The 23,474-nt window shown below is 40.5% G+C and overlaps 1 protein-coding gene across 1 annotated transcript in view; it reads right to left on the reverse strand.

The window, feature by feature from the left end:
- The window catches only part of LOC122919753 (NTPase KAP family P-loop domain-containing protein 1-like), a 37,230-nt gene that overhangs the window by 12,576 nt on the left and 1,180 nt on the right, over window positions 1-23,474 (reverse strand). The window contains exon 2 of the mRNA XM_044268936.1: window positions 22,752-22,892. Coding sequence (XP_044124871.1) covers window positions 22,752-22,892 — 141 coding nt within the window. The remainder of the gene's footprint in view (window positions 1-22,751; window positions 22,893-23,474) is intronic.

Here is a 23,474-nt window from a genome sequence, read left to right on the forward strand (position 1 = left end):
TGGTGGCTTATCTCCCAGGAGAACTGAATATTAATTATTTGTATTAATTCCTTAATTAAACAATTGCCCGGAAAATACAATAATACACAAATAACCAAAAATTAAAAGGTAAATAAATGTTTAATAAAATAATTAATATGAATAATTAATATTCATCTGCTTTTACAATTTTTGTATAATTGCCATATAGCGAGAGTGCCAACCCATTATATTATTTTATTCTACTGGATCTGAATCAGGGATCAGGCCACCAGTTGGAGTGTAGCTCCAGCACATATCCCCCATTTGGAATAAGGCCTCTTGCACACAAACGTTTTTTTTTTTTACGTTTACGTTCCGTTTTCATTTCAATGGATCCACAAAAAAAAGGAAGGTACTTCCTATGCCTTTCGTTTCCGTTTTTGTGTTCCGTTCAAAGATAAAACATGTCCTATTATTGTCCGCATAACGGACAAGGATAGAACTGTTCTATCAGGGGCCAGCTGACCGCAAAATACTGAAAAAGCCATACGGTCGTGTGCAAGAGGCCTAAGTGAGACGCCTGTACTTTTCAATTTTGCGGGACAAGTTGCACTTTCTAATGGCACCATTTAATATTGCATACAATGTACTGGGAAGCTGCAAGAAATTGCCAAATAAGGTGAAATAGGAAAAAAAAATGCAATTCCACCACAATTTTAAGGGTTTCGTTTTTACGGCATTCCCTATGTGATAAAACTAATCTGTTCCCTTCATTTTCCTGGTCAGTACGATTTACAGGCATTACCGCATTTCTTATGTTTTAATACTTAAAGGGGTTCTGCAGTTTGTTTAAACTGATAATCTATCATCTGGATAGATCATCAGCATCTGATTGGCGGGGGTCCAACACCCGGGACCCCCGCCGATCAGCTGTTTGAGAAGGCACAGCGCTCCAGCAGCGCCATGGCCTTCTCACTGTTTACCGCAGGCCCAGTGATGTCACGACTAGTATCAACTGGCCTGGGCGCGGCTAAGCTCCATTCAAGTGAACAGAGATTAGCCCCGCCCAGGCCAGTTGATTAGATGCTGATGATCTATCCAGAGGATAGATAATCAGTTTAAACAAACTGCAGAACCCCTTTAACTCCTTAGGCCTCATGCACACGACCGTTGTGTGCATCCGTGGCCGTTGTGCCGTTTTCCGTTTTTTTTCACGGACCCATTGACTTTCAATGGGTCCGTGGAAAAATCTGAAAATGCACCGTTTGGCAGCCGCATCCGTGATCCGTGTTTCCTGGCCGTGAAAAAAATATGACCTGTCCTATTTTTTTCACGGCCAACGGTTCACGGACCCATTCAAGTCAATGGGTCCGTGAAAAATCACGGATGCACACAAGATTGTCATCCGTGTCCGTGATCCGTGTCCGTGATCCGTGTCCGTTTTTTCCTATCATTTCAATGGCAAAAAACGGTCACAGATCATGGACCTACGGACCCCGTTTTTGCGGACCTTAAAAAAAACGGTAGTGTGCATGAGGCCTTAAAGGGAACCTGTCACCTGGATTTTGGGTATAGAGCTGAGAACATCGGTTGCTAGATGGCCGCTAGCACATCCGCAATACCCAGTCCCCATAGCTCTGGGTGCTTTCATTGTGTAAAAAAACCGATTTGATACATATGCAGATTAACATAAAAGAGTCATATCTTACTTGTGTGACCAGAGAAGAGTCATATTTTCAAGCTCTGACTCATCTTAGGTTAATTTGCATATGTATTAAATAGGTTTTTTTTACACAATAAAAGCACACAGAGCTATGGGGACTGGGTATTGCGGATGTGCTAGTGGCCATCTAGCAACCCATGTCCTCAGCTCTATACATAAAATCCAGTGGACAGGTTCCCTTTAAGGACACAGCCTTATTTCAGCTTAAGGACCAGGCCATTTTTTGCAAATCTGACCAGTGTCCCTGTAAGTGGTGATAACTTTAAAACGTTTTGACTTATCCAGGCCATTCTGAGATTATTTTTTCGTCACATATTGTACTTCACGACACTGGTAAAATGGAGTAAAAAAATTCATTTTTATTTATAAAAAAAATACAAAATTTTCCAAGTATATTTCCAAGTATATACTTCTATAATACATAGTAATACCTAAAAAAAATAGTTACTACTTTACATTCCCCATATGTCTACTTGTTAGGATCATTTTGGGAATGACATTGTATTTTTGGGGGACGTTACAAGGCTTAGAAGTTTAGAAGTAAATCTTGAAATTTCTCAGAAATTAAATAAAAAATACTTTTTAAGGACCAGTTCAGGTCTGAAGTCACTTTGCAGGGCTTACATAATAGAAACCACCCAAAAATGACCCCATTCTAGAAACTGCACCCCTCAAGGTATTCAAAACTGATTTTACAAACATCGTTAACCCTTTAGGTGTTCCACAAGAAATAATGGAAAATAGAGATACAATTTCAAAATTTCACTTTATTGGCAGATTTTCCATTTTAATATTTTTTTTCCAGTTATAAAGCAAGGGTTAACAGCCAAACAAAACTTAACATTTATGGCCTTGATTCTGTAGTTTACAGAAACACCCCATATGTGGTCGTAAAACTGCTGTACGGGCACACGGCAGGGCGCAGAAGGAAAGGAATGCCATATGGTTTTTGGAAGGCAGATTTTGCTGGACAGTTTTTTTTTTACACCATGTCCCATTTGAAGCTCCCCTGATGCACCCCTAGAGTAGAAACTCCATAAAAGTGACCCCATATAACAAACTACACCCCTCAAGGTATTCAAAACTGATTTTACAAACGTCGTTAACCCTTTAGGTGTTCCACAAGAAATAATGGAAAATAGAGATACAATTTCAAAATTTCACTTTTTTGGCAGATTTTCAATTTGAATATTTTTTTTCCAGTTACAAAGCAAGGGTTAACAGCCAAACAAAACTCAATATTTATGGCCCTGATTCTGTAGTTTACAGAAACACCCCCATATGTCGTAAACTGCTGTACGGCCACACAGCAGGGCGCAGAAGGAATGGAATGCCATACGGTTTTTGAAAGGCAGATTTTGCTGGACAGTTTTTTTTTTTACACCATGTCCCATTTGAAGCCCCTCTGATGCACCCCTAGAGTAGAAACTCCATAAAAGGGACCCCATCTAAGAAACCACACCCCTCAAGGTATTCAAAACTGATTTTTACAAACGTCGTTAACCCTTTAGGTGTTCCACAAGAGTTATTGGCAAATAGAGATGAAATTTCTGAATTTAAATTTTTTGACAAATTTTGCATTTTAATCCATTTTTTCCAGTTACAAAGCAAAGGTTAACAGCCAAACAAAACTCAATATTTATGGCCCTGATTCTGTAGTTTACAGAAACACCCCATATGTGGTCGTAAACTTCTGTATGGGCACACGACAGGGCGCAGAAGGAAAGGAATGCTATACTTTTTTTGTAAGGCAGATTTTGCTGGACTGTTTTTTTTTACACCATGTCCCATTTGAAGCCCCCCTGATGCACCCCTAGAGTAGAAACTCCAAAAAAGTGACCCCATTTTAGAAACTACGGGATAGGGTGGAAGTTTTGTTGGTGCTAATTTAGGGTACATATGATTTTTGGTTGCTCTATATTACACTTTTTGTGAGGTAAGGTAACAAGAAATAGCTGTTTTGGCACAGTTTTTTTTTTTCTTATTTGCAACATTCATCTGACAGGTTAGATCATGTGGTATTTTTATAGAGCAGGTTGTCACGGATGCGGCGATACCTAATATGTATACTATGTTTTTATTTATGCAAGTTTTACACAATGATTTTATTTTTGAAACAAAAAAAATCATGTTTTAGTGTCTCCATAGTCTGAGAGCCATAGTTTTTTCAGTTTTTGGGCGATTATCTTAGGTAGGGTCTCATTTTTTGCGGGATGAGATGACGGTTCGATTGGCATTATTTTGGGGTGCATATGACTTTGTGATCGCTTGCTATTACACTTTTTGTGATGTAAGATGACAAAATATGGCTTTTTTTACACCGTTTTTATTTTTTTTAAATTACGGTGTTCACCTGAGGGGTTAGGTCATGTGATATTTTAATAGAGCAGATTATTACGGACGCGGCAATACCTAATATGTATACTTGTTTTTTATTTATGTAAGTTTTACACAATGATTTCATTTTTGAAACAAAAAAAATCATGTTTTAGTGTCTCGATAGTCTGAGAGTTTTTTCAGTTTTTGGGCAATTATCTTGGGTAGGGTATGATTTTTGTGGGATGAGATGATGGTTTGATTGGCACTATTTTGGGGTGCATATAACTTTTTGATCGCTTGCTATTACACATTTTGTGATGTAAGGTGACAAAAAATTTCTTTTTTTAAACCTTTTTTTTTTTACCGTGTTTTTTGTACGGTGTTCATCTGAGGGGTTAGGTCATGTGATATTTTTATAGAGCAGGTTATTGTGGACGCGGCGATACCTAATATGTATACTTTTTTTTATTTATGTACGTTTTACACAATAATATCATTTCTGAAACAAAAAAAATATGTTTTAGTGTCTCCATAGTCTGAGAGCTATATTTTTTCAGTTTTTGGGCAATTATCTTAGGTAGGGTCTCATTTTTTGTGGGATGAGATGACGGTTTGATGGGCACTTTTTTGGGGTGCATATTACTTTTTGATCGCTTGCTATTACACTTTTTGTGATGTAAGATGACAAAAAATGTTTTTTTTTTAAACCTTTTTTTTTTTTACGGTGTTCACCTGAGGGGTTAGGTCATGTGATATTTTTATAGAGCCGGTCGATACGGACGCGGAAATACCTAATATGTATACTTTTTTTTTATTTACTTAAGTTTTACACAATAACAGCTTTTTTTAAACCCAAAAAATAATGTTTTAGTGTCTCCATATTCTGAGCCATAGTTCTTTTATTTTTTGGGCGATTGTCTTAGGTAGGGGCTCATTTTTTGCCGGATGAGGTGACGGTTAGATTGGTACTTTTTTGTTGGGCATACGCCTTTTTGATTGCTTACTATTGTACTTTTTGTGATGTAAGGTGACGAAAAAATTGTTTATTTAGCACAGTTTTTATTTTTTACGGTGTTCATCTGAGGGGTTAGGTCATGTTATATGTTTATAGAGGCAGTCGATACGGATGTGGCGATACCTAATATGTTTTTTTCCCTATTTTTTACCAATTTTTTTTACTTTATTTGGGGAAAATTACGTTTTTGTTTATTTTTACTTGAAACTTTTAATTTTTGGGGGGAAAACTTTATTTTTTCAACTTTTTTTACTTTATTTTTTGTCCCACTTTGGGACTTGAACTTTTGGGGGTCTAATCCCTTTTACAATACATTCCAATACTTCTGTATTGGAATGCATTGGCTGTATGAGTAATACAGTGTGTATACAGGGAGCATAAAGATTGGACTCTGGAGCAATGGAAGAAGGTCATGTGGTCTGATGAGTCCAGATTTACCCTGCTCCAGAGTGATGGGCGCATCAGGGTAAGAAGAGAGGCAGATGAAGTGATGCACCCATCATGCCTAGTGCCTACTGTACAAGCCTGTGGGGGCAGTGCTATGATCTGGGGTTGCTGCAGTTGGTCAGGTCTAGGTTCAGCAACAGTATGTGCTCCAAGAATGAGGTCAGCCGACTACCTGAACATACTGAATGACCAGAGTATTCCATCAATGGATTTGTTCTTCCCTGATGGCACGGGCATATTCCAAGATGACAATGTCAGGATTTATTGGGCTCAAATTGTGAAAGAGTGGTTCAGAGAGCATGAGACATCATTTTCACACATGGATTGGCCACCTCAGAGTCCAGACCTTAACCCCATTGAGAATCTTTGGGATGTGCTGGAGAAGGCTTTGTGCAGCAGTCAGACTCTACCATCATCAATGCAAGATCTTGGTGAAGAATGAATGCAACACTGGATGGAAATACATCTTGTCACATTGCAGAAGCTTATCGAAACAATGTCACAGCGAATTCGTGCCGTAATCAAAGCTAAAGGCGGTCCAACGAGTCTGTGACCTTTTTTTTTTGGTGGCGACTTTTTTTGGGGACAGGCAGTTCATATATACATATATATATATATATATATATATATATATATATATATATAATATATAATTTACATTTATAGACTGCATTTTCCCTTTTCATTATGGCCATGTGCACCTGCATATTTACCTTATCTTGCAAAATGTGCTGATGAATTCTGTTTTTATTCACCCTTTAACCCCTATACAGGGATTTGGTCTTCACTGCAGGGGAACCGCCAGTCCGCTACCTCTTGGAATTGTCCCAGTAAAGTTAGCAGCTGACCCACAGAGGTCAGAGACACCAGTGTGAAGCATCGAAGGAGCAGACAATACATGTAGTCAGAAGACAGGCGGGATCAGGGCAGGCAGAGTTTGCGTGTATCCATATAACAAATCTGAGGTCTGGGCAGGCAGAGTTCTGGCACATCCATAAAATAAATCCGAGGTCAGGGAAGGCAGCGGAGGATCGGGTTCGGTAAGCAGACAGAGTTCGCACGCAGGTAGACAGAATAAGCACACCTTTACTAGAATACCTAAACTCAGGCAAAAGGGTGGATCAAAGTGTCCAAAATAAATAGGAGGGTTGATCATCAGTGTAATCAGCAGCTGAACAGAACAGAAAGCAAAAGGGAAGGTTACCTTTGCAGTACCACAGAGAAGTTTCCCTGAATACTAGCCCCGATATACACAGGGAGGGTAGAGCAGCAGCGGACACGGGTGGCCAGTGTAACACATAGATATAGATGGAAAAGATAGATAGAGATAAATAGATAGACACTGTAGAAGAATAGAATAGCTACATCAATAATAAAAGTAATAGAATATGAATACATTGATATAGATATGTCATAAATAAATAGATCTTACACAGCAGTGATTTTAGATAGATGGCTATAAAGATAGACAGATACTAGATAGATATATAGATACTGTAGAAAAATAGAATACTACATCGATAATACGAGCTATAGATTTTGAATAAATTGATATAGATATGTCATAGATAAATAGACCATACACAGCAGTGATGATAGATAGATAGATAGATAGATAGATAGATAGATAGACACCGTAGAAGAATAGAATAGCTGCATAGATAATAAAAGTAATAGAATATGAATAAATTGATATAGATATGTAACAGATAAATAGACCATACACAGCAGTGATTTTAGATAGATGGATATACAGATAGATGATAGATACATAGATAGATAGATATATAGATAGATAGATAGATACATAGATAGATAGATAGATAGATAGATACATAGATAGATAGATAACCCATAGATAGGTACTGTAGAAGAATAGAATACTACATTGATAATACGAGCAATAGAATTTGAATAAATTGATATAGATATGTCATAGATAAATAGACCATACAGTGATTCTAGATAGATAGAGATAGATTCAACTTCTGAACAGCAAAGTAGTTGAACCCTTTAAGGGTATGTTCACACGGTATAAATAATATATGTATTTGCAGTGGAATCCAGGCCGACCCTCAGATTTATCCAATAAAAAAGAGAAAAACACGGATCGCACATCCACATGCTTTGCATTGATTGCTCCTTCTCAGCGTAATTAGACGTTTTCAGCCCCGAATATAGTGCTGTACACGAGGCATTGGTATACGTTGTAATCAAAATGCATAAGACCACTCACCATGCCAAGGTTCCCTCTACGAGTCGATACCTACTCTAATTTGGCACGGTGACACGACCCTCAGATTTCTGCAGCAGATTTACCTCTACATATCACAGTTTCCATGTCCATTGAATAGGACCGGCTACCCACCGTGGTTTCAGACAAAATCCTTGTGGAATACACGTCAAAAGGTGACACGTCAATCCTTTTTTTTCTTTTTCTTCAAGATGGATTTCAAGAGACTATAGTGCCTAATTCCCATTGAAAGCAAGGTGACACGTTTTGTAACAAGCAAGGTGACACATACCCTAATAAATCAGTCAATACAAATGAATGAGTGCCTGCTTTGTAGAATATGCGGAGGGTAACCGGGGGTGTCCCAGGTATCTCCAGAGTCTACAAGCACCAGAATACATTGGGGCACACACTGAACCGACACATGTATATATCCAGCATTAATATTTACAGCACAACCTCATGTTAGGAGAGCAGTTTACTCACCAGACAGATTGTCTTCATGTGTACGTCTCGCACTGTTGCAGAGTAGGAGAAGTTGACTCCACGCCTGTTTGGAATAGTATTACGTGATAATAGATACGGCGGGCCCTAGAGTGCAGTAAGTCAACATGGGCCTGGCATGGACTTTAAACCCACAATTACATATGGGGGCGACTAATGCCTGAGTAATACTACAATCTATGTTCTTGTGTGTAAACACAAATCAGCTTTTTCCACCACAGAACTGTGATGTCAGGAGTAAGAAACGTCAGGCGTGATGAATTTCAACATGCCTGATCCTTTGTTTAAAGAGGAGATAAGTGGACACTATAGGTGTCTGGCAGCTTCTTCCTCTCCTCTCTCTGTGCAGAATCCAAAAGGGCACCTACAATGGGCATAAGAACATCAGAACTGGACCATGGAAACATGGGAGAAGGTGGACTGGTCCTGTGAATAACTTCACTTTAATATAATTTGGATGGCCGGATGCATCTATGGAAGAGATGGCCCCAGCATGTACTATGTGAAGAATAAAAGTCAGCAGAGGCAGTGTGATGCCCTGGGCAATTTTCTGCTGCAGATCGTAGGTTTTGGCCTTTAAGTAGATGTTACTTTAACACATACTAACTAGTGTTGAGCGAGCATGCTCGGCCGAACTGGTGTTAGGCTAAAGCATACATTCAAGTGCTCGAGTACAATTTAATACAATGAAAGTCAATGGGAGACCTGAGAATCAAACCAGCCACCCCCTGCTCTGAAGAAGAGAGGGTGTCTGGTTCACAAAAAAAAGGTTAGAAATTGATAGAAACCCCATCAAAATGGTTTGGAAACAGCATTAAGAGGATGGCTGGATGCATCTTGGACTCCTATTATCTACGACATACAATAGACAACTACACAAAGGCTATATGCCAAAAGCCAGGTATATGCAAGCCATCAATCCATGAGACAGATGGCAGCCTTGTGCATCATGAGACATTCCAAAACAGTTCTCATCTGACTGAGAGCCAGTAAGCCTCAAAGTTACGTCAGATTTGTTGGATGGACCTGCGCACCTAGATTAATATCATTAGGGAGACAAAAAAAAATCTGATTGTCCTAACATAATATTCAATAACCTTTCTATACAGTTTTGTCATGTAAAAACGTATTTGCATAAGCATGGGCATTTGGGAAAGACATGCAAATGAGCAGAATCTGCCTTGTTTTTCAGCTGAGAAACCATTTGCATGGAAAATTTGTGATCTACACTACTCATGAACAGTGCCATTTATTGGTTTCATAGTCTTATGACAAGACGATTACTCTTGTTATAAGACTATGAAACCAATAGATGGCGCTGTTCATGAGTCAGAACAGAGCCATCTATTGGTTTCATGGTCTTATGACAAGATTATTAGTGCAGCCTTTTGCATGAAAAATTAGTGATTAGAATATTTGTGATCTACACTACTCATTAACAGCGCCATTTATTGGTTTCATAGTCTTATGACAAGACGATTACTCTTGTCATAAGACTATGAAACCACTAGATGGCGTTATTCATCTTGTTGGGGTGCTAGTAAGTGGGGCACACTGCTCAACAGAGTCCACACACCGTGTAGCACTCAGCCTATAATAGCCTGCGCTAACACTGAGGTGTATATCTGATTGCTGCTATCATTCACACATCTTCTAGCACTTTATCTGCGATAATATAAACTTGCTAGGGTGTATCTGAGGACTATTGCTCTGCTTGTAATGACTCATGAACAGCGCCATCTATTTGTTTCATAGTCTTATGGGAAGACTATGAATCCAATAGATGGCACTGTTCATGAGTAATGTCGATCACAAATATTTTAATCGGGAATTTTCCATGCAAAAAGGCTACACTAATAATCTTGTCATAAGACTATGAAACCAATAGATGGCGCTGTTCTGACTCATGAACAGCGCCATCTATTGGTTTCATAGTCTTATGACAAGAGTAATTGTCTTGTCATAAGACTATGAAACCAATAGATAGCGCTGTTTATGAGTAGTGTAGATCGCAAATTTTCCATGCAAATGGTTTTTCAGCTGAAAAACAAGGCAGACTCTGCTCATTTGCATGTCTTTCCCATATGCCCATGTTTATGCAAATGAGTTTTTACATGACAAAACTGTATAGAAAGGTTATTGAATATTATGTTAGGACAATCAGAAAATGTTTTGTCTCCCTAATGATATTATTCTAGGTGCGCAGGTCCACCCAAGCCATCCAACAGATCTGAAGTAACTTTGAGGCTTACTGGCTCTCAGTCAGATGAGAGCTGGTTTGGAATGTCTCATAGGCTGCCATTGTAAGGTATGCTGACTAAGCCTGTCATCTGTCTCATTGATAGATTGATGGCTTGCATATAGCCTTTGTGTAGTTGTCTAATGTATGTCATAGATAATAGGAGTCCAAGATGCATCCAGCTATCCTTTTAATGCTGTTTCCAAGCCATTTTGCTGGGGTTTCTATCAATTTCTAACCTTTTTTGTGAACCAGACACCCTCTTCTCTTTCAAGCAGGGGGTGCCTGGGGTTCTCCCATTGACTTCCATTTTGCTTGGTAGAGCACACGAGCATACCGATGTGTTCGGCCAGAGCACACGAGCACTTGGTGCTCAATCAACACTAATACTGACTACTTAAATATTGTACAAACCAACTATAGTCTTCACAGAAGCTATATTCCTTAACGTTAGTGATTTCATTCAGGAATGGTTTGAGAAACATAGAGTTCAAGATGTTGACTTGGCCTCCAAATTCCCCACATCTAAACCCAATATAGTATCTGTGGGATGTGCTGAAAACGCAAGTCTGATCCTTGGAGGATGGACCTTACAGGATCCCCTGCTAACGTCTTGGTGCCAGATACCAGATTACATCTTCAGAGGTCCTGTGGAGTCAATGCCTCGATGGGACAAACTTTTGGTGGAAGGAATGAGACCTACAAAATATTAGACAAGTGGTTTTAAAGACTATGAACACCCTCTGAGACATTTTTTATTATTGAATTACATATATAGCATTTTCAATTATTTTTTATTTTTATTAAAATCTCTGCACCGTTTGGCTTCTGCAGCGTCCACATGTCACAGTACAGTACTATGATAAATACATCAGAGAGCTTGACTGATGGCTCGTTCTAATTCATGTTAAAGTTAATACATGCCCAAATTGTTTATGCAAATGAGGGACATGGCCAGTACTTGAAAACTGAGGTGCACCAAGGGTCTAGGCTCTATCTGTCAGTGCACTGAAGCCCTCATTAGCACAAGAAATTAAAGATTTTCATAAGACAGGTATTGTTTTAATCAGCCCTATTCGGCAGCACACCTGGTTTGATAAGGTTGATCCTGCATGTAGGTGATCTTTAACTATGCACAGCCACTAATCAGATTTCCATCTGGGTTGGACTAGTTAACATTAAACTTGACTGATTCTTTTTTTTCTCACCAAAATCAGTCATTGGAGAAAGCACCCAGCAAGCGAGATAAAGCGGTATGTAGCTGAGGTGAGGTTTTTACGGCCATATATATATTTTTTACAATGCTCCTTTTTTTCTAAGCTGTTCCTAGATCTGCACGCTTCCTACAAGGCCATTGCACTTATATATACAATCCATTAATGGATCTGTAAAGATAGCTTACCGGGCAAACATAGTGTAAAGCTTAACTGCCGTAATGTAAGACTGATGACTGTGTAACATATATAGTGTGTTAAAGGTGAGTATGTCATAGTTTACAATGGAGAAGAATAATAGAGAACTTTACATTTGATGATCACCCAGTTATTGCAGACAATATACGTACTGTACATAGTCGAGTCACATTATTATAACCAGCAACTAATATCCAGAGTAACCACTGTGTGCAGCACAGACTTCAGCTAGAAGGGCCCGGAGTGAGTCAATAAGGTCCTGGTAGGTTGTCACAAGTATCTGGGGCCATGCTGACTGGAAGGGGCGTGGGGGAGGATCCATAGAGCGAACACGATTGAGGTGGTCCCTCAGATGCTCAATTGGGTTCAAGCCTAAGGAATTGTGGGGCCAGGGTAGTACTTGGAAGTCTTGGTAATGCTCTTCCAACCAATGTCGGACATTTATTTTCATGTGACATGTTTTATTGTCCTACTGGAAAATCCCATCCGCCCAGAGAAGACAATCAGCATGTATGAGTGTACGTGATCTGCACTGGCCATACACCCTACAGGGAAATTTCCAGGTTAGCTGACGTCCAGATAGCCCAAAGCCCTCCTCACTGCCACCGGCTGTGTACATAATGGTCTGATGCTCTCAGCATTTATTAATCTAGGGCTAACAGGTACTTATGCATCTGGCCAACAGCTGCAAGTGTCCTCCTGAAATCAACTGTGTCACCATCCTCATGACAATCATACAGTGGCGAGAGCGACAGTTTTTTGTGGTGCTCTGTGGTATTAGGTTCTGCTGAGGCAGTATATTGTGATGCACTATGGTATTGCTAGCCCCGATCTTCTTATGTTTTACCTGCCTACTTATGTCGACCCTATCTACTTGTGTTGACGCACCTTCTGTCAATTTGGACGCACCTTTAACATGGGGCCCCTTTTACATTTCTTCCAGGGCCACTTTAAGATCACAGTCTGTCCCTGGACCTCAGAGTGCGATAAAAGCAGTCAACAATTGCTCTCCGCACCTCTCTGAACTCCTTCAAGACTGCTGGGAAACCATTCCAGGTGACGGCCTTATGAAGCTGATCGAAGGGAATAAGAGTCATAAAAGCCAAAGGGGCGACTTTGAAGAATCCAACATATAAAACATATTCTACCTTAACACTTTTATGTTTGCTACTTAATTCCATGCGTTCTTTCATCATTTTCATGTCATTAATATGAACCTATATTGTAGAGGGGAAAAAAAGTAGAAAAGAAACGAAAAACCGGGGAATGAAAAGGTGTGTCCAAATTTTTGACTGGTACTCTACATACATAAAAGGGAGCATACAGAAAAAGTTCAAAGGGTTTCTGAACAAAATATATCAACAGCAAAAAGGGACAGTGGTGGGCACAAAATGTTTAGCAAGCTGCACAAACCTGTTTGTGGGCCTATTTGGGGACAGTATTGGGCTCTGTTCACGTAGTTCAAAAGAAAAGGTAAAGCAGTTTCATAATTGTAAGGGTATTTCACATACTGTACTTAAGTACTAATTGGTTCTGTCTCCTTTAATTATTACATCCCCTTCTATATTCTTTTTAATGATATTCCTTGTAATTTAGTAAGTTATGGATAGTTAGATAACATATACAAATACCCCATTGTGCTGAGAAGGCTACATTCCTTAGTGATTATCTCAGAGACATGCATACTCCACACTGGGCATCCTTAGGATTGGCTGAAAGGTAAGGTATGAACCTTTGTGCACAAAGAAAAATAATGTAGCTTGCTGAGATCATCATCCAGGTAATATGTTGTAGGTCCCTATCTCTCTCTCTCTCTTGCATCACCATGACTACGGGAGTTCTCCCCATTGTATTTTGTAGGCCAGGTGACTGATTATTTATTCTGTATGTTTTACCTTATGTTCAATCACACTTAGTACATTTTTTTTGCACTTAGCCTGTTTAAGCCTATTTATTTGTGAATAAGTGAATTCACGTTAAAACACATACCATGGATTATACTGGGGCCTGATGCACTCTGCTGACTTATCGTGAGGTTCCCTTGTGGCTTCAGTCTTTCTGAGCACAAATGTTTCTGCATTTCTGCTCCGGCTTACCTGAATTTTCAAAAAAGCTTGCACAATGTCTGTGCTTCTTTGTATAATCATAACTGTGAAGGAATAGGTCTCGTTTGAGCTCCCTTGATGTATCTTTATTATTCTGTTTCAGCTGCAAACATAAATGCAAGGGGGTGTCCTCCCTTACGCCGTACTGCTTGGACATTCTTTCACCTTGCTTCCCACTATGTTTGTTTTCACCTCTGGAGCTCACAGAACAGATACTTAGGGGTTAATCACACTTACAGACACACAGGAGGCTCCTATAATATTCAAAAGCTGTGTAAAAGTTATTTTATCAGGCTCAGCATCTCAGCTAGCTCTGATCCCCCCACCACACTTTCTTTTAGCCATCTTCTGAGTCTCAGTTACCAGGCATTGATCTTGTCTTAACAACACTTAGCTGGAAGTGAGACCCGTAGTGGCCATGACATTACAGCTTTTTTCAGGTGGATAAAGGCATTTTTTTTTTTAAATGAAGTGATTTAGAAATTTGATAGTTACATCATTTTCTATTAAATGGAATTCAATTGTGTGAATTAAAGTGACTCTGAGGCCTAATACAGTATATGGAATGGGTTTGTGATAGGATAACCTATATAGGTAAAGCATATTATAAATTTGGGTCCACTTTTCTTGTGGGAACATTTTACATAAAACTATGCAAGTTTTTTTAAAAATAAACAATGTGGACTCCACTGTTTTCACTGCCTCCTCCTCCTCATTGCCGGCTGATGACATCCTCAGTTTCCTCACTTACACACAGGCTGCCATAATGAAGCACAGACAAGGCAGGGCATTACACTTCTCATGGGTGTAGTGGCTGACTTATAAGAATTATTCCAAAAAATCTGAATTCGAGTACTCCTATTATTCTGATTGGCAGGGAACCTTAAAGGAAATGTGTCATCAAAAATGACCTATTATTCAAATCACGTTTTTATATTTAACATATTAAAAAACAAAACAAAAAAAACATAAAATCCTGAAGTTTTTGCATTGGTCATTAAGCCTAATAATAGGCGCCACTTCTTTGTATAGATCACATTACAGCAGTTATCTGCTTATCTGTGATTCTAATCCTGTCTGTAATGATATCACCCCTGTGTACAGATAAGACAAGATCCATCTTTCACAATAGATGATTGTCAGAGTGTATCTATTCTTTCCTTGTACAAGGACCTCTGCACAGGGCACAGAGCATGCCCAGAAAACTCTACCATAGAAGTCAATGAGGTCTCCACACATTTTCTTAATGCTGGTAAAAAACAAACAAAAAAAAAACAGCTCAGGCAAGATAGCCGCCCCCATAATCATGTTCAGGGAATAGAATAAAAAAATAAATTAAAAAAATCTATAATCAGAAAATAAAACAGATTAGAAAAAAGACGTGTGGCTATCTTGTTTTAACTGGCAGATAAAAATTTTGGGGACACATTTGCTTTAAAGGGGTATGGCAGAATGTTACATCTTTGGGGCCACATCAGTGTCCTGAATGAGCAGGGGCGGATTTGGTATTTCTAGGGTCCCCTTCAGCCCACCAACTCCCACTATCAGCAGTACAGCCGGGGCCCCTTTCCACTCTGAGACTGCCCCTGTCTCCACCTGTGCACCAGGTGGTATTTTGTAAAAATTTATTTTATGCTATCTTCCGCAGTGCTTTACAGACATTAGCATCAAGCTGCTCACAATCTAAGTTCCCTATCAGTATGTCTTTGGAGTGTGGGAGGAAACCAGAGTACCCAGAGGAAACCCACGCAACACGAGGAGAACACACAAACTCCATGCAGATGTTGTCCTTGGTTGGATTTGAACCTAGGGCCCCACCGCTGGAAGGCACATGCTGCCCTAATTGAGGTCAGCAGATTCTGGGGCTCCAAACATTAGCATTGTTTGGTGGTGGCAAGTCCGCCAATGTGAATGGAGCCAACATGTCTTAGAAAGCACCTTGACCTATAATTGCAGGTGTAAATGTTGACTAAAACCAGCGTAGGCTTAGACAATATTAGTATTTGGATCTGGCCACTGATAAGTTCTACTAAGCCTCCCTCTTGTTTGGTGAATTGTGTACACATTACGTGATCTATGCGCCCTGCTTCCAGTAATACGGCGCTATAGCTACACCCATCATTCACGTAAGACTATTTTTTTTCTGGGACAGCATGCCTATAGCAAAAATAATCTGCGCCCAGAGAACAATATGTGTTCTCCACAGCCATGTTTGCACTTGTCGAAGCCCGGTTTGGTGCCAAATGCACCGCTGATGTTGATTTAGGTTGCACTCTGTCAAAGTCACATTTATAATCGGTGACCTCAAGTTATTGTGTGATGTAATGCCTCCACAATAGCAATAGACACCACAGCCATAACCATGACGGTCCTCCCCTCTGCTTTGTGCTAGTGGATAATAGCCATCAGGGCATGTGTGACACCCATGCCAGCTAATTGCACTTCCCTATAGGGTTCACAATGAACATTTAAAGGTCATCAATATCAGATTGGTGTGGGTCTAACACCTGGCATCCCCACCAATCAGCTGCAGCACCATACACGGTGCAGTGGCTGTGCCAGGATGCTGCTGCTCAGCTCCCATTCATGTGAATAGGAGCTGCAGTATGTGGCACCAGAGACTACACAGTGTAGGAAACCTTCTGCTTCCACTCCGTACACTGCATAGTTTCTGGCACCGTGCCTGCCTGAAACAATTGATCAGTGGGGGTACCAGATGTTGAACTTAAAGTGGCCCTGGGGGGAAAAAAAAAACCTCAAGATGGCACCATGTTGTAGGCGGGTTGAACTTCACAGAAGGCGGGGCAACACAAGTAGGCAGGGAAAACAAAAGTAGGTGGGGCCAGCAATACCATCGTGCAGCACAAAATACCACCTAAGCAGAACCAAATACTGCAGTGCAGTATAAAATACTGCCACCCTAGCCATTGTATTGCTGTCCTGAGGACAGCGATACAGTTGAATTCAGGAGAGCAGCTGCTGGCCAGGTGCTTTAGTATATGATGCTATCATTAATTAATGCTGAGCGCATCAGATCGTTACATACCCGGCTGGCAGAAGTGCTTGGGCAGCCCCTCGGCCCACCAGGAAATTTCCCTGTGGTGTCTATGGCCAGTCCGCCCCTGCTGCGGTCCAACTCATCCCAAACCATCTCAGTTGAGTTATAGTTAGTTGATTGTGGAGGCCATGTCACCTGGCGCACCACTTCATTACTCTTCTTCTTGGTCAAATAGTCCTTACATAGTCTGGAGGTGTGTATGGGGTCATTGCCCTGTTGAAAAACAAAGGATGGAATCACTATATCATAAACCAGAGGGGATGAAATGTCGCTGCAGAATGCTGTGGCAGCCATGCTGGTTAAGTGTGCCCTGAATTATCTAATAAATCACCAACAGTGTCACCTGCAAAGCACCCCCCACCCCACAAACACACCTCCTACTCCATGCTTCAGGGTGGGAATTAAACATCTAGAAGCTATGTACTCACCTTTTCTGCATCTTACAAAGACAGGATAGTGAGAACCAAAAATAAAAAAATTTGACTCATAACATTTTGAGACCAAAGTCCCTTAGAATAGAATAGTATTGCGGTCTATGGGATTTTCATTGTCTGCCTGTAAAGCAGTGCCTCGTGCATGGCTTTTCAGGCAGTTAACCATAACCGTCCTGGAAACTTTCCTCATCCTAAAAACATTGGGGAAAATTTGAGGCCTTGTAACCCAGTTTTCTGGCATCTAGAAGCCACCAATTTGAACACTACAGTTTTTCACAGGCAGTTACAACTTTTTGTGATTTTAAGCTGCTCAATACTTTTAAAAAGTGGCTGGGAAAGTGGGTATGGCTAACTAGGTGAGAGCTTTTATGACAGACTTATAGAGGACCTGTCACCTCTCCAGACATGTCTTTTTTACCAGTTACTTGCATTACCCATTTAATAACAATTCTGGCGTATCTATTCTTATTACTTTGTGTTGTTCCTCTACTATTCCTTCTAGAAAGTACAAATGAATTGCAAGCAGATTCCAATGAAGATCCAGCCAGTTGGGAAAGGGGGGTGGGGTGTCCCTGCCCAGTCTGACAATGGCAGCACTGATTGGATAGTGTCAAACTGCTTGGGGACACAATCCAACTGGTAACACCCATCTGGACCTTCAATGCAAACTACTTATAATTCATTCAAAACATCTAGCAAAAATAATACAGGAATGGCACAACAGGAGTCATAAGACTAGATGCTCCCGAAATTATTACATTGGGGATGCAAGTAGTTGTTAAAACAAACATGTCAGGAGAGGTGACTGCTCCTCCTTAAGAATTGTGACTTGGTCAAAAAGTTTAAATTTTCGCTCGTTGTCAGTGAAGTGGTGTCTAGACATACTTAACTCCTTAAGGACATATTTCACCTTAAGGACCAGGCCATTTTTTGCATATCTGACCAGTGTCACTTTAAGTGGTGATAACTTTAAAACGCTTTGACTTATCCAGGCCATTCTGAGATAGTTTTTTCGTCACATATTGTACTTCATGACACTGGTAAAATGAAGCAAAAAAAAATTCATTTTTATTTATAAAAAAAATACTAAATTTACCAAAATTTTTGAAAAATTTGCAAATTTCCAAGTTTCAATTTCTCTACTTCTATAATACATAGTAATACCTCCAAAAATAGTTATTACTTTACATTCCCCATATGTCTACTTCATTTTTGGATCATTTTAGGAATGACATTTTAGTGTTTGGAGATGTTACAAGGCTTAGAAGTTTAGAAGCAAATCTTGAAATTTTTCAGAAATGTTCAAAACCCAATGTTTAGGGACCAGTTCAGGTCTGAAGTCACTTTGTGAGGCTTATATAATAGAAACCACCCAAAAATGACCCCATTCTAAAAAATACACCCCTCAAGGTATTCAAAACTGATTTTACAAACGTCGTTAACCCTTTAGGTGTTTCACAAGAGTTAATGGCAAATGGAGATAAAATTTTCGAATTTCATTTTCTTTTTCCAAATTCTCAATTTTAATAATTTTTTTCCAGTAACAAAGCATGGGATTAACAGCCAAACAAAATGCTATATTTATTGCCCCGATTCTGTAGTTTGCAGAAACACCCCATATGTGGCCGTAAACTACTGTACGGGCACACGGTAGGGCGTAGCGGGAAAGGTGCGCCGTGTGGTTTTTGGAAGGCAGGTTTTGCTGGACTGGTTTATTTACACCATGTCCCATTTAAAGCCCCCCAATGCACCCCTACAGTAGAAACTCCATAAAAGTTACCCCATCTAAGAAACTACACCCCTCAAGGTATTCAAAATTGATTTTACAAACTTCATTAACCCTTTAGGTGTTGCACAAGAGTTATTGGCAAATGGAGATGAAATTTGAGAATTTCTATTTTTGGTAACCTTGCCTCACAGAAATTAAATATAGAGCAACCATATTGTTTGGCTGTTAACCCTTGCTTTGTTACTGGAAAAAAACTGATTAAAATGGAAAATTTGCCCAAAAATTGCTGTTTTGGCACTTTTTTTTTACGTCTTCATCTGAGGGGTTAGGTCATAGGGTATTTGTATAGAGCAGATTCTTATCGATGTGGCGATACCTAATATGTCTACTTTTTATTTATTTATGTTTTACACTATATTATCTTTTCATAAACCAAAAAAAAAACACATTTTAGTATCTCTATAGTCTGAGTCATTTTTGTTTTTAGCCGATTATCTTAGGTAGGTGCTCATTTTTTTGCAGGATGAGAGGATGGTTTTATTGGCATTATTTTGGGGGGCATAAGACTTTTTAATCGCTTGCTAATACAATTTTTGAGATGTAAGGTGACAAAAAAAATATTTTTTTGCAGTTTTTATTTTATTTTTTTGACCATGTTCATCTGAGGGGTTAGGTCATGGGGTATTTTTATAGAGCAGATTCTTACAGATGCGGTGATACCTAAAAGGTCTACTTTTTTAATTTATTTTAGTTTTACTAAATAATATTTTAGAATTTTTTTTTTTTCATTTTAGTGTCTCAAATCTGAGAACCATAGTTTTTTATCCGATTGTCAGTGGCTAAATTGGGGAAGGGGATTATAAATGTAGTACTCCATGGAAGTGTGGTACTCCCTGAAGCAACCAATAATGCAGAGGCTCGGATGATCGGGGCACGTGTCACACTTAGTAGTGGTGTCCTTCTGTATCCCCCTCCTGTGACACACTCTGCACCTTTTTGGGGTTTGTCCCTTCTGTCCAGTAAGGGGGACCCCCACCTGGAAAGTGTTGGCCAGGGACAATCCGGGCGCCTCCAGTTCCCGAGGTACTTCGGCCTGCTCTTTCCCGGTCAGAAAAGATCAGGTCCTTGAGGACTGCCTCATAGAACTGAAGGAATGTCCCTGTGTTGCCAGCGCTCCGGGACAGCACAAAAGAGTTGTACAAGGCAACCTGCACTAAGTAGACTGCACCATGGCATTATATGGCTTGAGGACTTGATCAGAGAGATCAACTCCTCCCATATACCGATTGTAGTCAACTATACAATCGGGCTTGAGGACCGTTGCCGCGGTACCTCACACAGGGACAGGGGTGATGCCGTTACTGTGAATTGTGGACAGTACAAGGACATCTCTCTTGTCCTTATATCTGACCAGCAACAGGTTTCCACTGGTAAGGGCACGGGTCGCACCCCTGAGGATAGGTACCTGCAGGGGGTGGGTAGGGAGGACGTGTTGATTTTTCTGCACGGTCCCACAAGCGGACGTGGATCTGGCAGCTAGGGACTGGAACAACGGGATACTAGTATAAAAGTTATCCACGTAAAGGTGGTAACCCTTATCTAGCAGTGGGTGCATAAGGTCCCACACAAGTTTCCTGCTAACACCCAGAGTGGGGGGACATTCTGGGGGTTGAATACGGGAATCTCGCACTTCGTACACACAAAACTTGTAAGTGTACCCTGAGGTACTCTCACAAAGTTTGTACAGCTTCATGCCATACTTCGCCCGCTTAGAGGGAACATACTGGCGGAAAATGAGTCTCCCCTTGAAAGCAATGCGAGACTCCTCAACCGCAACCTCCCTTCCAGGTACATAGGCCTGCACAAATTTGGCCCCAAAGTGATCGATGACCGGCCTGATTTTGTACAGGCGGTCATAGGCAGGATCACCTTGAGGGGGATGCAAGCATTTCCGGATGGCCTCAAACCGGGAGCGTGTCATGGTCGTACTGTAAAGTGGGGTCTGGTAGAGGACGTCCCCACTCCAGTAATGCCTGACACAAGGTTTCTTGACTAGGCTCATGTGCAGCACAAGTCCCCAAAACGTCCTCATCTCAGCTGCACTGACCGGAGTCCAGCCACCGGGCCTAGCCAAAAAGGAGCCCGGGTGTTGAGCAACAAACTGTTGGGCGTACAGGTTTGTTTGCTCCACTATTAGATTTACAAAGTGGTCACTGAAAAAAAAAAAGACTAAAGTAGTCGTATTCAGTTAAGCCCACTGAAATCTGGATTCCTGGTTGGCCTACAAAATCAGGAATCACGGGCTTAAAATGCTTTTTGTTTTTGGATTTATTTATATACATTCATTATTTTTATTTTTTTTGGATGGTGTTAGTATGGGCCGTCATGGTGGAATTAAGGAAACGTAATTACCGGTAAGACTAATTACGGGTTTTCCACCTAATCCACCATGACGGCCACAATGAGAACTATCAAATACCTAACCTGGGTAAGAAATTGCCTGTAGAACCTTCTGGCCAAACTGGATTTCCGTAGAATTAGGCAGACTAAGGCGATAGTGTCTGATGAAAGTATTTGCACTTGACCAAGTTGCGACCCTACAGATCTGATCTAGGGGCACTCCAGATGTATCCGGATGGTTATCTCCTAGCCAGGAACAAAATCTTTTCCAAATTTTAAGGTAAATGGAAGAAGTAACCTTTTTCCTACAAGCTCTGAGTGTAAGGATCACTTTATCAGAAAGGCCCTTTCTTCTAAATGTCTTGCTTTCAGGATCCATACCGCTAACTTGAATATCTGGGGATCTGGATGAATTAGAGGGCCCTGGACAAGCATATCCCTTTGGAAAGGGATTTCCCACAGGTCCGCCAGTGCTAAATGTTTTAAACTGGGGAACCAGCTCCTCTTGGTCCAGAGAGGAGTTATCAGGATTATTGCGGTGGTCTCTCTTTGGATCTTCTGAATGATCCGGGGGATAAGGGGTATTGGAGGGAACGTTTATGCTAGCTTCCAATTCCAGCTTATTGAAAAAGCGTCTAATGCCCAAGGCTTGTCCCTTGGATTTAGGGAACAAAAGAGATCTACTTTGGCATTTTCTTTTGAAGCAAATAGATCTATTTCTGGGCGGCCCCATCTGGAGACTATCTTCCGGAAGATGCCTCTGTTTAGAGACCACTCTATTGCCTCTATTCTTCTCCTACTGAGGTAGTCTGCCTCTATGTTCTCCGAACCTTTTAAGTGGATTGCGGATAACGATAGGGAATTTTCTTCTGCCCAGGCGAAAATCTTCCTTGCTGTTTCTTCTAGAGGGGTAGATCTTGTTCCCCCTTGGTGTTTTAGATAAGCTACTGTTGTTACGTTGTCGGACAGAACTTTCAGATAATGACCTCTTAAAAGCCAATCTCCTTTCCTTAGAGACATGAGGACCGTGTATAACTCTCTGAAGTTGGAAGAACTTCTCTTTATGTTTCCGGCCAGGTGCCTTGAAAGAAATGATCTCCGATCTTTGCACCCCAGCCTAGGGTGCTGGCGTCTGTTATCAATTGAATTTCTGGCTGTCTTAACCAGCTCACTCCCTGGAGAAGGTTCCTTCTGAGTTTCCACCAATCGAGATCGGACTTCACCCGCTGAGGTATCTGGATTTTTCTGTCCAAATCCATCTGGCTCATCTTCCATTCTTTCAGGATCCAACTTTGAGTTATTCTTGAGTGTGCCTGGCTCCAAGGAACAGAAATTAAACAGGCCGTTAAATTCCCTAGCAGAATCATTGCTTCTCTTATGGTACATTTGTGAGCTCTTTGAAATCTCAACATTTTTTATTTTTTTTGAGAGTCCGAATTTAATTCTACTCCTAGGAATCTTATCCTTTTTGATGGCGTGAGGGAAGACTTCTTTAGGTTTATAATCCAACCCAATTTTGAAAGGATGTTTAGGAATTTTTGGGTTGCTGCGATATTTTCTCCCTTTGACGGGTGATAATCAGGAAGTCGTCGAGGTAGGGAATAATGATTAAACCTTCTTTGCGAAGGTAAGCAACCATTTCTACTACTAGTTTCGTGAATATTCTGGGAGCGGAGGAGATGCCGAATGGAAGTGCAACATAGTGGAAGTGATGTAAGGTGTCTCTTGGATCCTTTATTGTAAAACAGAGGAATTTTTGTGAGAGATGGTGGATAGGAATGCGATAGTAGGCATCTTTGAGGTCTATTGAAGGCATGAATGCCCCTTTCGGAATGAGTGGTATTGTGGATCTGATGGATTCCATTTTGAATCTTCTGTACAGAACAGATCTGTTT

The sequence above is a fragment of the Bufo gargarizans genome, chromosome 9 (assembly GCF_014858855.1).
Source record: "Bufo gargarizans isolate SCDJY-AF-19 chromosome 9, ASM1485885v1, whole genome shotgun sequence".
NCBI classification, from domain to species: domain Eukaryota; kingdom Metazoa; phylum Chordata; class Amphibia; order Anura; family Bufonidae; genus Bufo; species Bufo gargarizans.